Genomic DNA, 16,537 nt, shown 5'->3' with positions numbered 1-16,537 from the left:
TACTCTATTTTTCTAAACCCAAATAATTGAATCTAAAACAATAAAAAATCTTGATGTATTATTGCAAAATTATACATATATATTGAAAAGGTTAAATAACATAACCTAAATTGTCGCATTCCTATGATCCAGCACCACTAGTTCAAAATTAATATTATTAATACCAAAAATAATAAAAAATAACAAATAGCAACGAAGATTATTCAAATCAATTATTCGCGACGAAACATATCAAAGAAATTATATTATGATTATAAATTAAATAACAATCAATAAAATGCTAAACCTCTTGAACGATAGATTTTCGAGCTTTATTCTTCGTGTTTTTACTGCTCTACAACAAAGTAAATACGATTCGCTTCTATTTTTCTTCTGTTTATTCCCTTTTTGGTACAGTATTTGGTAAAGACGTCCACCACGAGCAATATATTCATATATCTATGAGAATAGAACTAATTATTTTTAATCTAATGATACCTTAGTTGCGTTGGTAACTCCATACGCGATTTACAAAGTCGATTTAACAGTCAAGGCTCTTTTTTTTTTGCCGTAGCTCTTAACAAATCTATACATAAGAAAAAAATATGGAAGAACTAAACGCTATATACACATAGACGAGATTAAAGATGTGCTTAAGACTTCAGTCACAGATCGAAAGAAAATAAGAAACGCACATTTCTCGAAGTGTATACCCGGTTGCTTGTCTGGTCTTTCTTTTTTTTCAACCCACGCGCACAGGTATGTCACTGTGAACAAAATTTTGGAAAATGATCATCTTTACGGTTTTTCTTCCCCGAAAAATATATTTATAATAATTATTTTAATTCGTTTATTTGGAGAAAAATTATAAAACATTTTGCGAAAATTATATCTAATAAAGAATAAATGAAAGTTAAAAAATTTTTAAATTCGAATTTTTTTTCGAAATAATATTTTATTATCAAAATTTTGATCAAAATAATTATGAAAAGATTATAAATATAGCTATTATGAGATGTAAAGCTGAAAGGATTTTCATCATGATACGAGGATTTACGCAGGATTACGAGAATGATCCGATAGAAAATCTAAACGACAGCTTTAATCCCATTCGAACAATCACATTATATTCTTCTTAACAAAAATATTTAACAATAAGATAGAAAGCATAAAAATTGTATCGTGTAACTTAAAATATAAATAAAATATTTGAAATAATATAAAATAAAAGTTACTACTATGAAATGTTACTACTATAAAATTAAGCATTAAATATTTCATTAAAAATAAGCAATAAAAAACTTTACAAATACTCCATTTTTTAAATATTACTACTATAGAAATTCAAGAAACTTCAAGCATTATAATTGTAAATCGATGATCCTTATTAAAAACATATAAAAGAATGAATTCCATAACGAAAAAAAATTTCTACTTGAAATAAAAAAAAATATATTTATTATATCTATATTATAAGAAAATATAAAATTAAATATAAGAAAAATATTATTTTTTACTTACCGATCAAGAATCTCGCGATTACACGATGGATATCTCTTCAGGTCCAACAAGCGCCTCCTCGGCGCTGTCGATGTCACAGATAGACTTCTGGACTGGCAGGCGCCGGTTGATGTTGAGGCGGCTGCTGTTGTTGTGGTTGTTGTTGCGGTTGATTCTGCGTCTGATGCTGCTGCGGCTGTGATTGCGGTTGCTGTTGCTGCTGGGATGCCTGTTGCTGATGATGATTGTGATTGTGATTATGATTGTGGCTCTGCCGTGTTCTCAGAATCTCGCATCGTTGCTTATAAAGATCGCGTTCTTGCTGGACCCGTGCCAATTCGATTTTTACTCGTTGAAGTTCGTTCTGCAGGTTACGGTTTGTTGTCTCAAGGTCGTGCCGTTGTTGAAGTCGCTTGCTACGACAGTTTTGAGCATAGCCACGGTTCTTCAACGTACGTCGCTTCTGCTTCAGGCGTACGACCTTCGCAAAACAGGAGGATTCCTTTTACGAACGAATTCGTTATGGATCTCGGATTAATAAGAGATGAATTGGTTCTGTCTGCTCGATTGCTATTCCTATATGCAGTTTTGTTAATTGTTTTTGTGAACTGGAACTTGGGAATAGCTGCAAAAATTCGAACAGGATCAAGCAAAATCTTAATACGTACTGTCGTATTATTCTCGAAACTCGATTCGAGATATAAATACAAATGGTAATTCGACTTCGGATCAACTCGGCAATAATCGGAACTGGTCAAACTTCGGATCGAACTGATCGCGTTCGAAGATACTATTGTGTTTAAAATGTTTAAATGATAAATTAATAGATTCATTATATCTACATTTACATCGTTAATATATCAAGGTAAATAATTAAATAATTTACAAATGAAAATAAGATTCGTGATACATTTTATTTATAATATATTGAAATGTTTCGTTTTTAAATGAACTAACCTTTTCGTGTCAACATTAACTCGAATTATTTCGTAGGCCAAGTCTTTTAGGAGTTTCAAATGTTCATAGATCATGTATGAGATAAAATAATTTGTATAATAGATAAGAAGTTTATAGAAGTTTCATAAACTGGAAATTAATATATTGAAAAAGAAAGAAATTTACACTCATCTAAGTAATCGAACATAGTAACGATTCGTGTCGGACGAAAAAACGACTTGTTCTACTGCAGTCACAGATACCAATTCACTCTCGTTTCACTTAAAATTATCTATCTACGAATCCTATCGATTTCATAATTATTTCATCTTTTCCTCTATCTTTATCGAAAAGATTTCCACGGATAACGTATCGTAAATATTATTGCGATGATAAAAAAAAAAATTGAATTGAAAAGAAAAGCTTAGAAAATCAGAGCGAGAACGAGAGGCGAAATAAAGAAAAATTTGTGAATGAAACCAAGGCGAGGCATTACCTATGCGAAAGTGTCGTTAAAAATGTAAGAGACCTGACTCACCTCTTCCCGCGGGCAACCATGGAGGCGTTTGTTCAATTCACGCACGGAAAGTGACATGAGCAGCTCGTCGTTCATGAGTTCTTCCTGAGGATTATTATTCCCGCAATTTGGATAAAGACCATTCCCTGTCCTGTGGGCTGGGCTCGGTCCACTAGCGCCACAAGAACTCACTGAACAAACGCTCATCGGTCTTTGCATCTGTATCCCTTGCATACTGTCTTCCATTCCTGAAATTCCACTTCCGCCCGCGGGAAGCATCCCGCCGCCTGATCCAGCACCTCCACAGTATTCTATGTGGCCTGACATCGTGATGTATCCACCTATGACAATAACATTTTCTAACCTCAAATACTTTTTTTTTACAGGGCAATGATGGAAATTCATTTATTCGGAGTCGAGAAAAATAGATTTTTTAAATAATTACAAATATAAATATAAATCTATTATTTGCATTGCTTTTTTATGTTATATTATATTTATACGATGTTCAAAATTATTATTCTTCGTAACAATACTTAATAACAATAACTTTTTGTAATGTTTTCGTAAACGTATGTCGATAAATAATGATATTTTTATAAAAAACAAAAACATAAACATACAACGTCAAATTCGTAGAAATTTCGTAAGATCAATGTGCAACATGTTTTCAAATTGAATCTTCAATTACTGATCATCATTAATTATACAATGTTTCTAGTACAAACTTATAATTCTCACAATAATATATATATTTCTTTATTATTAGCATTTCAAAGAGAAATTTATTCACAAACTTCTATATTAATACTAAATTATTTATTTCTTTTTATTTATTTATTTCAAAAATCTATTTTTCTCAATTCTAATATTTCCTTGTTCTATTAGTATTTCCCAAATTTCCTTCACTCACCAGTATGTCTGGGATAACGTTGCAAACGTTGCAGATCTTGGAAATGATGATGACTCGGCCAAGCTTCGTGATGCGGTTCCGGCGGTTCCTGAGGACAATGAGGTCTGAGATCGAGCGGTTCCTGCCTAAGAGACTGCGTCAACCATCCCATGCCACCTGTGCCGGGTTGCATCTCATCTTGTACGATCGAGCCAGGTTGTTGCAGTTGCAAGAACAATCCTCTCTCGCGCGAATCCTGCTCGCTCCTATGCAATTGCAATGGCGGCGGGGACGCCGAAACCGGAGGCGTATCCGGTGGTGTTCCAGGATGCGAAAGGGTTGTCAGATGAGACGCTGCACCCGGAGGTGCCTTCACCAGGACACCGTGCTGCACTTGGATATGCGGTTGTCCGTATAAAGGATGGGGTTGCTCGAGCTCGTGCGCCGGCGGCGTCAAAGGCGCCAGAGCTAGGCCTTGAGTTTGTACCTGGCCAGGTAATTGTACCACGCTACCGTTCACCATCATTGGGGAGCTGATTCGTACCTGAAACGAAACAGTCGATTAATCTCTTTCTTCCATTTTTCTTTTTCTTTCTGTTTTTCACTCTCTTAAGTTTTTTTTTTTTTTTTTAGGAAAAGTATTACGAGCTATTTAAACGTTGCAAAAAGAGGTTAGAAAATCCTGAATGAAGATTAAAACTTTAACGATTTTTTAGCTTTAATTGGATTTACTTTTAGATATTGTTGATATTTTGGAAATAATCGTGTAAGTAAATATGAAAATTATTGAAAAATAATCTTTTGTGAATGACGGTGAGTTCTTCGAGTATCATTTATATTAATAACAAATGAATGCTATCATGGTACAATTATATGAATAAAAAAGTAGAGATAGAAGTTACATAATTTTTGAACAGAAATAAAGAGCTTTAAGTAATAAGTATGATAATGTAGATTAAAGTTGTTATTGAATTATTATAATTAAAAAACGAAAATTCGATTAAAATACAAATTTCTTTTTGCAGATTTTTAAAATATTGGATGATGTTGAAAAAATTTCAAAAATTATTCGATTTAATATCATATGTAGCAATTACATTTACATCTAATTCACAAGAATAAAATATCTCAATCAATGTACAATGTATACAATAATAACACTGAATATAAATTTAATATCTCTAATGAATACGAAAAGTGTTCAATATTTATATGAACCAGTACTCATATAGAAATGTGTTTCATGTTTTTTTCTACATACATATACAATGTAATAATTTCAAGCTTATATAATGCAAAACGGCGCACGTGACTCTATATATATACATATATACAATCTCAACTTCAGTGGAAATTTTCAGCGTGTAATGCACATGAATTAATTTGTTGTCTCTGTGTGAAAAAAAAACATGATAAACTAACTTGTGAATGACCTCATTCAATGGACTCTCTTCGATGAAAGTTTCGAATCAATCAACAGATATTCGATTAGTATAACGTTAATGTGATTTGAATGTGGAATATCTTATCACAAATTTTTATTGCTTAGAAATTGTGATATATTTATTATAACTAAGAGAATGAAATTATGCAAATATATTTTATTTTTGTGAAAAAAAATTATCTTTTAAATAAATTGAATATTTACTAAACATTTTTTAATTATATCACAAAAATTTATAAAATCGTAAAAAGAAAAAATTTATTAATTCAATAAATAAAAAGAAAAATAATGACAATATATCGTGAAATGAAATAAAATTTTAAAAACCTGTATAAATAAAAGTTTTAAAACCTGTATAAATAAAAGTTTTAAAACCTGTATAAATTATCTACTAAAATGCGGCTACAAATTTTAATTTTACGAACATTTACTAATGAAATGAAGTACAAATGTAAATAAATTAAAAAACTTGAATAGATATTAATTTTAGATATCTTTTTGTTGTTTGTCCATTTTATATATTTTTATGCATTTAAATTTCTCATAAATATATAAAAACATCCGCAGTTTAATTATCATTTAAAACAAATGATACAGGATTATCTCTGATAAGCCGATATAAATAAAAATAAAAATAATCACAGAATCGAAAAATAAAATAAAATTCAATTATCCATTAAGCCAGAATATTTGTGCAAATTCATTATTGAATGTATGAAAGTTAAACAGAGATTCAATCTTCTCTTTAATTATTATAACGACTATATTTTATATTTTAGAGAAATGTTAAATTATTTTTCTTTTTTTTTTTTTAAGAAAAAAGAAAAAATAAAAATTGATTTGAAAAATTATTTTCGTTCGAATCTTTCAATTTTTCATGTATAAGATAAAACGATTCACAATTATAATTATGAAAGAAATAAAGAAAGAAATGGAATGTACTATGTACGATCTGATAATAATAGTGATAATAATCAATCACTAACCTCCCGTTTGACGTCGGCGGGATCGAGATGATCGAGAACAAACTCCTGTACGTATTCCCTCGCGAGATGCTCCTCGGCTTCCATCTTAACCTCGTCGACCTCTACCTCCACCTCCTGCGCCTCCACCTCCTCTACCGTGCCCGTTGTGGCTGCATACGGGAACGTCTTCTCGTTGCTTCCACCACCTCCACCACCACCACCGCCGCCACCGCCCTCGCCACCTCCTGGACAACTCGTCACCGTTTGTTGCGTTGTGACCACCTTTCCAGACGACTCCGCCTAACGACTACCGAAATCGCTATTCTCGATCTTCTCGCAAACGTGATACCGATTACGAATACACGCCACGTGAGCTAAACTCTCAATTTTTCACTTTAAATATTCACTGGTTTATATTATTTTCTCTTTAATAAATGAAAATAAGTAATTATTTTCGTTGATCCTTGATATGATACGCGTTTTTCAAGAACACGTCGTTTTCTAACGTTTGTCCCTAAACAGATGCTAGAGAATGATGGAATTGATAAACTTTAATAGATATCGAAGTGTAAAATAATGAAATAGAGTTTTAATGAATTAACTTTATATCGGCGAGAATTCTTTTTAAAAATGTAAAAAAAGTGTTTATAAGAGGTTAATCAATCACTTTCTACGAACTATGTATATTTTATCACACAATTATTCCACAAAACGATCGTTTCGATTAAAAAATCAAAAAATTCACTGATCGAATCGCTCAATTAGACGTCTATCGCGTCTTTGACAACACTGACAACACTGTCACTCACGGCTCACTTTTTCGCAATGTTCCCGCCAAAAAATGAATCTGTTCCCAATTCACAATCCTTTCGATCAATGAACTTAAAATTATTTCGCCCGATCGAAAGTATAACAAGAATTAACAAAATTCGTTGCGAAAAAATCGACGAAAAACTATCTTCTGTTTTATCGCGATTTTTCTCGCGTGCGTGTACGTCACAAGCCGGGGATCCGGTGGAAAAGAAAAAGAAGACGTGTGTGGTAAGCTGAATACGTCGTCCGAGTGGTGACTGGTCCGACGAGTGTGGGTGAGAGTACCTCTACGCGCAGGACACGTTGACGTCGCGAATGGGTGTGGCCAACGTTACTCGGCCCTCGGACGCGTGCAACGATTGGTCCGATGAGAGAGGAGTCGCCATTTGCACATTCTACTCTTGCTCCCACTACGGAGGTCCACCTTGTCACTCCCGGCACGGATCTCCCGTGGTTTCGCGGAGGTACCATTAATTTCTAAAGTGATTATTATAATTTTTCAACGGACGCGCTGCTACTCTCCCCCACTCTTTCATAATATGCGCGCACATCGTCTCCTGATCCTTGCCCGCGTATACTTACTCTGCTCCCTTTTCTAATTTTTCAATTTAGCGCCGCGATTTGTACATAAGGGATGTCCCATTATCAAGCATCCATGATCTGAAAATTCGGAAAATACGGAATTTTCTATACGATTTAAGGTGTCACTAGGCTCATCACGCACTTGAAACAAGGAACGACGATATATGCCGATGAAATATGCTGACGCTCGCGCGACCAGAATTAGGGAACGCAAAAATTAATGACCGGTTTTCAGCGGGTGGATTTGAATCGGAAAAATTTCGCAAAGGGAAATTGAAGCGCGAAATTAAATTGCGTGACCTCATTCTGGCGACACGAATTCGCAAGAATCGTCGAAGATAAATAATCGTTATCGTTGGATAATCAGAATCATTTTTTTAATTTCTCGATTGTTGAAATATTGAGCATTATTGAATATTTTAATTTTGTAACTAGATATTATTTATCTTTTTGTCCTTTTTTTATTATCTGTTTTTTAATCCTTTGAGCGTTTACATATAAGCGATTACATATAAGCGTTTACATATAAGCGATATAAAAATAACTATGAAAAATAAAAAAAAAAATAAATACAGATTAATAAAATAATAAATAGATCGACATATATATAAATTTCCATGAACTATTTATAATTTCTTATCGCTTTTATTTTTGAAACGTTTTATTTTCATACACGTTTCACAATATATTCATTGCTATTTATATTCCTACGCAACGAAACTAACAAGGGAACTAATCTAAAAATTATTTATAAAAGTAAATATCTTTTTTTTTTTTTTTTCTATTAAACAAAAATTCGACATCTCAGAATTCACAGAGAAAATGCGAACGAGAGGGCGCGAATCACGAACTCGCATTTAAATAGGTTTCCACAAATGTCTACCCCTGCTTAGCAGTCTATATTCTATACCCATTTCTCGGATGGCACGACTTTAAAATGCTTCATGAATATCAAATTTTCGTTCTCTCGCACCCTCTCTTTCCCCCCTCTGTATCTCCTCCCACCGAATTCCTTTTTTCTTCTTCTTCCATTTCTTTATTTCTCATTTCCACTCGTTAGTACTCCGCTTGGAAACAAATTCGTAGCGCCTGCAACCATGCATTTTCTAAACTTTTAATGACTTCGCTTCTCCCTCTATTACGTTATTTGCTGTTTTGTATATATAATTACAAAAATTACATAATTAACGAATACATATTTTTCTAAAAAAAAGTCTTCTTTTCGTATGATCTTTTTCCAAACTAATATCCTTTCTCTGAAATATATTATTGTCTAAATTTATATTATTCTTTATTTCTGAAATCATCCAAAACGCGTTAATAAAATTCGTTTGCCATTAAATTTAATTTATTGAAATGAGAAAAACTCGTCCATACCACTGTGAAAATTATACGTAACAGAGAAATCGATCTCCCTTAATTAATTTAAATCTTCCCTTGAATCTGAAATCGGTGCAGGTGTACAAAAATTTCTGAGAATCGTTGGCCAGGTCGATCGCTGGAAAAAATTTTTTTCGGACTCGTCGCATCGCGAAACTGCGCTCCGCTTTTGGTATCGAGTACGGAGGGCGGACGACGAGGAGGGAATGAAAAAGAAAACGGCAGGCAGAGGACATCGAAGTGCAGCGTCGACAAATTCCTCGGCCAACAAAATGGCCAATCCTATCGTCCTCCTCCACGTTCTATTCCGGGGTCTTTGCGACACTCGCCCGTCTAGACCAACAAAATTCTGTCTGTCTTGTCACCTTGGCACAGGCTAGGTTAAAGGCACGGATAGACCTTAAAGTTTCCTACGTTTCTTCGTCATTCCTTTTACCTTCTTTCGTCTCCAATCGAAACGTTTGTTATTCACAATTTTAAGTATGATTCATATATTTTAAGTATAATTCGTATATTTGATTAAACATGTAATGTAAAGATTGGAATTTTATTAATTCACGATTCTTTTTACGTTGGTCTTTCATTCTTTCGTTGTTTACGTTGTTTCATATTTGATGCTATTGACAATCATCCATGATAATAAATTCGTCGTCGTTGAAATTAATAATTAATAAGAGTACAAGTTAAATACAACAATAAAATCTTGAAAATGGAAATTAAATTGAAAAGGAAAATTAAAATAAGTAGATTGAAATATTTGTAATATTTATTGGATCGTGGTTCGATGCCCTTCTATTATCGGATGGGCAACGACCTTTAATCGGCTGTTTGCATTCGACAACGCGTGTCCTAAAGAAATGTCGAGCGAAGAGAAATAAGCATTACTGTAATTGGCTAAAAAATTGCGAAACAGGCCGATGCAAAGTGAAGACATCGGTATGTTCCAAGTAACGTTTTTTTTGAATTTCTTTTGTAAAATAACATTTTCTTGCATTTTGAATGATCGCAATTAATTACGACGATTCCTAAATAAAAATTTTAAAGATTAAAGAGGTTACAATCCTAATTTATAATTTACACTTATATCATTAAATTTAAAATTTATACTTATCGAGTATATTGGTAATAGAATAGAAAAGAATCATTATTCGTTTATAAAATGAATTTCGAAATCGTGAAATTTCAATTTGGCATTTTAATATTCTTACAACGTTCTTACAGAGATTCGAACTTTATTTAAAGTCGTTTTCCTCTAAAATAATTTAATTAATAAAATTAAGTAGTAATTTTGTCACTTTTCCGGCACAGATGTACAATAAAAGAAATTGATTTTAAACGCAATTTATTTTCGTTTGGTTGCATGGAGGTTCGAAACATTTAACACTATTAAAGTTATTACATAGTTGCAATATTGTATGCATAGTTTATAAATGGAATGGGGTGAAGGTCAAACGATATGTGTGTATAACTTGTTGCATTTTTAGAATAGTATAGAAGTTTTAAGCGATAATGCTGCCGCAAGCTTGCTCTTTGAGAGATGATTACATCATGTTATAAAATGATATAATTAATAGGACAATGTTGCTTACGACAGAAAATTATAATTAAAGTTGCCAATAAAGATTTTCGCTACGAACATTGGAAATATCAATTACAATGTTATTTACGTCCAACGTACTTATTTCATCATTGATCAACAATAAACTAATTAAGGTGGTTTATTACAAATCATTTTTATATATTATTTATATATACAGAATATCTCGCAGACCTTTATTTTTTTTTTTTTTATATCTTCATCACTTATTTATAGATATTATTTAATATTTTTATAAACAAACGTAGATAATAACGAACTTGTTGCAAAATCTAAAACACATATTAAATAGATTAACATTTAATTTTTATTTAATTTTCACCTTGTTGTTGTGTTAATTTTTAAAAAGATGAAAGATTATATTTATTTTACTTATTATTTGAAAACATCTTTCTATTACAATTGTGGATAATTTTGCTATCATTTAAAAGGTTAGGAAACAGTATTATAAGTGAAAATACGAGGCAGTGGTTCCTTTTCCTCATTACATCATCACAGTTGCATGACAGGTCAAAGGACACCGATCTATCGCATCTGGTAGAGGAGGTACGGTTAGCTCGCAACAAACTTTGCCGCGAGATTTACGACAAGCAATTGCATTCGAAAGCCAAACAGTTCCAGTTCCTCTTTGTTCGACCATATTCCATCTTTTTCTTTCACTCCACGTTCGAAAGAATTGCTTGGGCTATGACTCTTTTGATCTTAACTCCAATGCCAATCTCAGCCATTTATCCATCTTCTATAGATTCTTAGTCGTTCGATACGAAATTACGATATATCGAAAACTTTTCTCTGTTTATCCTTTCTTTTTGAACGCAACCAATCTCCTATATATAAATAACTACTACTCTTCTTCGTGTATTAAACGAAACTTTGAAATTATTGAATCATTAATTAACAAGGGAACATCGATGATACACGCCGATTTTAATGAAATTTTCCATAATTTTTCATCGACTTGATTTTATTAATTCGTAACTTTTTTTCATTAGATAATTAAGAAAATTTTGTCATTTTCTTTCTGTAAAAGAACATAGAAAATAAATTTTATATTCGCTAAAGTAATTATTCTTATTTCGTTTAATAGAAAAAAAATATAATAATATCGATTTTACATTTAAAAGTTACGATTTCGAGATATTTTCTCTTCTTCAATATTCTCTTTTTTAATTTTGGAGATGATTGTTTATCGTCTAGGTTTAACAAGGATATAACCTATAATATAACCTATAATAAATAAAAAGAAAAATTTCAGAACTTCAAAAAAATGAAAGTAAAAATTTTTGCGATGATTTTTTTAAATATATTTCATAAATTTATAATGTAATTGAAGTATAGTAAATAGAAATAAATATTATATTCCTAAATCGTAACGTAATGGAAAATATCGAATAGGCTTAAATAAAAATTATCGATATTTAATAATAATTAGTAGTTAATTAACAATCTAATAAATAAAAAAGCGACACGCGTACTACTAATCGTTGAATTAAAAAAAAACAAAAAATAATTGTGTGCGCTTCTTTCTCGATAAAAGGCTATTTGATGTTAAATCGATAACCCAATGAAACGATGAAGCAAGAGTAGTCTTCCTCATCGTTATCTATATTTTTGCATTCTTTTTTTTTTTTTGTTCATATAAATGATAACATGACATTCATGTTATCATTTATACATCCTTTTAAAGTCGCATACTCTGATCCCCTTTATTATCGTTTAACGATACAATTGTCGAAAATGTATCGATAAGAGATCGTTTTAGAAATATGACAGGAATATTCGATCGTTAATTCAATTTTAACGAATTCCTTTGTTCGATAGAAAGATTAATATGAAAAAATTATAACGATATTATATTACTGTATACTCTTATATTTATACTCATATTTATGCCCTTATGTAATATTTTCTTTTCGCTATAACTTTGTTATAATGATACAAACTTTGATACGAGATATAATATTACTCAATGAAGTTCGTCAATTATTATTTCTACAAATTTCCATTTTTTTATTTCTCCAAATTTTTATTTCTCCACTTGAGAATCAATCTGATTCCTTCTTAGCGAAAAATACATTACAATACAATTCTCTATTCTCCTAAATTTTCAATTCCCATTATTTTTCAACTCAATAATAATATCAAAAACATCAAATATCTTCATATCTGCATGTATATATACTATAATTATAGAATATAAAAGTAACTTGGACAGTCAGAAAATAGTAATCTTTACAGATGCAAATTAAAAGTCATCAACCGCGACTCTAAGGAGGTTAAGTTTATGGAACGCGTTTCAGGCTAAGATTACGAGAGAGAAGTAAAGGTGGCTGCTCACGGGAAGAAAAAGGAGAAACGAGGGAGAGTGCTGAGCCAGCATAGCCGGCTTGCCAGCCTGCACATCGATACCAACCAGTCAGCCAGCGAGCCAACCTACCAATGAACCCACCTACAGTCGATAGGAAGGTTTTTCTTACGAGAAAAATTATGTATGTGTAATAATTTGAGAAATTGAAATTTTTCAATTGAAATCGTTATCGATAACTCGACTATTAATTGATCATTCTGTTTTCATGCGTCTAATGTTACCGAAAGTTTATCTTAAGGCTAATTATAATAAATCAATAACAATAAAAATAATACTATTTCGTTTCGTTATTGATCCTAAATTATAAAAATTGATTCCTGATGAAACAGAATTTTTTGATTCTGAATATTATTTTATTTTTGTTTGTTAAATATAACTTAATAATTTAATAAATAATTCTGAAATTTAGTAAATAATCTAATAAGTAATCTAGTAATTTTGTAATTTAGTAAATAATCTAGTAACAGTTTAATAATTTTGTGAAAGATTCATTCGTATCAAAAAATTGACTTTTAATATCACGTAAGAAACATATTTATATTAAAAATTTAATATCGGTACTGATTATTTTATTACATGTTTTTTTGAAATTATATATAACTATTAATTATACAGAAATTATTATTATATACATACATATGAAACTGATGCGTAAAACTAAAATGTAATGAACGAAATATTGCAAATATTTTGTTATTAATTTATTTTAAAAGAATATTGATGTGTTTTTTAAAATTTTAAAACACATTTGAAATTTTAAAAAACATTTGAATTACTATCAAAGTGATAGATAAAAAAATACTATAGTGCTGATAGTGATTTTCAGTATGACTGATATTACAGTGAAAATAGCACGTCTTAATCAGACATCGAGGACCATTCTAAAATTCTAAATATATTTATGCGATCTAAGTCATTTAACATGTATTTATTTAAGATATATCTAAAAATAATCAGTATCATTATTTTGCAAATATAAAAATTTTAGATTTAAATTCTTCATGCTAGATTATTATAATATCAAAAAAACGAGAACTGATAAAAATCTACATAACCTAAAATGTTACATTAATATCGATAATAGATATTATCGATAATATTATAATACAGAAATATTCCAAAATTAAAATCTAAAATTTATTTTTTTATAATAATTTCGTTATAACTTTTTTATTATTTTATCCCCAACAAAATAGATTTCCAAAAGCGGAAAAACGTATAAAATTTCAATCATGTTTATATTAATTATAAAACAATCAGTGCATTAATCGAACTTTTAATTATCCGTCGGTTTCAATCATCGCAATCAATCATTCAGTGAAATTCCAATGATCGAATAGAAACGAAGCGATTCGTAACCACGCATTGAAACTATAACCTTTTTATAGAGAAAACCTAATTCATTCACGCTAATATCAATTTCTAGAATATCCAGGAATTCATTCGTGAAATATTTCAAATATCACAAGGAAACAAATTAATTATGATGGTCGATTGTCGTATTAGAATAAATCCTGATTCATTCATAAGAAGAAAAAATGGGATGGAAAAGGAAAAGCATAAATGTGAAAAAAAATTGATGGAGAAAAGAAATGAAAAAAGGATATGAAAGAAAAAAACAAGAAAAAAAAACACAAAGAAAAAAAGGAAATAATAAAAACATAGAAAGAAAAGAAGAATTTGGAAAGAGCGAAAGAAGAAGAAAGGCAACGACAATAGAAAAGAGAGAAGAAATTGGCAAGAATGAGAAAGGGAGAAAGGAAATTTGACGGTGGCGAGAGGGGAAAAGGGAAAAAGACGAAGAGCGTTCGCCGGATAATCCTTGGAGTCATTTGTCTGCCGACTGTTGAGACGCTCATTTGTTCGCGGCGCGATGACAGATGACAATGAAGTAGAGATCGTGCCACGGTCATGGAGCGTGGGTTGATAAAGGTGGAGGAAAGGGGGAAAAAAGCAGCAGCATACCCCGCCTCTAGCAGTTAGGATGCAGATCTGTTTGCCGTTCGTGCCTCAATTATTCTCGGATCATCGTTGTGTATCGGTCTGCAGAACAATCGAATCGTATTTGTGTCGCCGTGATTAAAAACATAATGTTCTGTTTCGCAAGCGATAAGTCGTTCTCTGAAAAGAGAGAAAGAAAAGGAAGCATCACATTGAACGTATTCATGTAAAATTTTTACATACAATTCTTATTATAATATTTTATTATTTAATCAAACGTTACATTAAAAAATTTGCAATGCAATTATTTTAATGTTTTAGGCTTTTATTTTTTTTATTAAATATATACCTAGTTTGTCGAAAGAAGAAAATAAAGTAAAATATCGAAAAAAGCATCTGGCCAATCGAAAACGAAGAAACGGAGAGTCGTGAAAAATGAAACTAAGCGCTGGTATATTTAGCAACTTCCGGACTAAATCGGAAGTTCCGTCATATTTGTCACCACGCCGGTTATTAATGGCAGGTTTTTATTGTTTTAGCAAAGCTGAAGGGGAAATAGACGAAGAAAAGAGAAGAAGAAACTATCGTTCTCTTCCTGGCTATTAAATTTAATAGCCAATATCTCCCCTATTGCTAGCACTTTTTATGCCTTTTATCTCCTTGCGATTCTTTCAAGATAAGTAAACATTGATTTTCTTTAATAAATCAATCTTTCTTAGATTGTTGATCCATATTTTTTACAACTTCTTTTTTAATAACACTTATTATTTTTTATTTATCTATTTTCTAATATTTAATTAACTATGAGAAAAAAAAAATTAATCGTATGATAATATCTATCAAACATATATAACATATATAACAAGTTTTACTATATATAATATAAAAATAGTGTAGGATTAAAATTCTTTTTTAATATTATAGTTTAAATTTTGCGTAACAAATAATAAACAAATAATTTATTTTTATTCGATATTTCTAATATTAAAAAAAAATTAAATATGTAAATACATGTGTCAATATTCCTTGTTGAATACAAAAAAAATAAATAAATAAAAAATATATATAAAGAAATTAATGAAATATAACATTATTATATTATTAATGAAATAAATTCAACCATTTTTTACAATCCATTATATTTTACAATCCACGATTGCATCATGGATTCAATTAAATAATGTCTCTATAAATGTCTCGTACATACGTGAGATATCGCAATATGTTGAATAAAGATAGATTGTAACGACATCTTACACGAGACATCAATCTTTATAAGATAGAAATCATAAAGAAGCAACATTCGCATAATTCAATTCACGTTTCTCGAAACTACTTAATTCTTGGTAAAGTCTTATTAATAAACGGATTCACAATATAATTCTGTCTTTGTAGTCAGTGATCGCATTGCATTGCACGATCTGCGAAATCTTCATCGCCTTGACTTCAAAATAGTGACCTTCGTACTTCATTTATTTAATTTCTTTCTCTCGTGAAATAATATCGTGATAATACTTATTTTCTGAAATAATTGAAGAACCTAACAATAAAAATAATATTAAAGTAATTAAGTAATAAATAATAAGTAATTAAATAATAATTAAGTACTTTTTAAGTTGTGCA

General features: G+C 30.7%; 1 protein-coding gene and 1 long non-coding RNA gene across 3 annotated transcripts; one reads left to right on the top strand and one right to left on the bottom strand.

The window, feature by feature from the left end:
- On the bottom strand, positions 1-6,361 carry LOC122718790 (transcription factor MafB). 2 transcript variants are annotated; one of them, XM_043944121.1, is made up of 5 exons: positions 6,255-6,361; positions 3,846-4,368; positions 2,945-3,273; positions 1,501-1,960; positions 1-746 (listed from the first exon to the last, which is right to left on the bottom strand). In XM_043944121.1, exons 1-4 carry the CDS (start codon positions 6,336-6,338, stop codon positions 1,574-1,576), a joined length of 1,323 nt encoding a protein of 440 aa, XP_043800056.1. In that variant the 5' UTR covers positions 6,339-6,361; the 3' UTR covers positions 1-746; positions 1,501-1,573. The 2 variants fall into 2 exon arrangements, with proteins under 2 accessions (XP_043800056.1, XP_043800057.1); XM_043944122.1 differs by having other exon boundaries at positions 2,954-3,273.
- An 8,377-nt stretch (positions 6,362-14,738) lies between these two features.
- On the top strand, positions 14,739-15,694 carry LOC122718858. Its single transcript, XR_006347468.1, has 3 exons — positions 14,739-15,140; positions 15,236-15,365; positions 15,454-15,694. It is a non-coding gene; the product is annotated as an uncharacterized LOC122718858 (long non-coding RNA).
- The last annotated feature ends 843 nt before the right edge of the window (positions 15,695-16,537 follow it).

The sequence above is a fragment of the Apis laboriosa genome, unplaced genomic scaffold, assembly GCF_014066325.1.
Source record: "Apis laboriosa isolate Shangri-la unplaced genomic scaffold, ASM1406632v1 scaffold68_cov148, whole genome shotgun sequence".
Classification (NCBI taxonomy): domain Eukaryota; kingdom Metazoa; phylum Arthropoda; class Insecta; order Hymenoptera; family Apidae; genus Apis; species Apis laboriosa.
This window is presented reverse-complemented; position numbering and strand designations above follow the sequence as displayed.

What these genes read in the sequence shown, in the direction of transcription:
- LOC122718790 (XM_043944121.1), bottom strand. Translation starts at nt 6,338, where the DNA reads ATGGAAGCCGAGGAGCATCTCGCGAGGGAATACGTACAGGAGTTTGTT. An exon ending in CCGCCGACGTCAAACGGGAG is followed by an intron (nt 4,369 to 6,254) that starts GTTAGTGATTGA and finishes GTTTCGTTTCAG; the next exon opens with GTACGAATCAGCTCCCCAAT. An exon ending in ACGTTATCCCAGACATACTG is followed by an intron (nt 3,274 to 3,845) that starts GTGAGTGAAGGA and finishes TTATTGTCATAG; the next exon opens with GTGGATACATCACGATGTCA.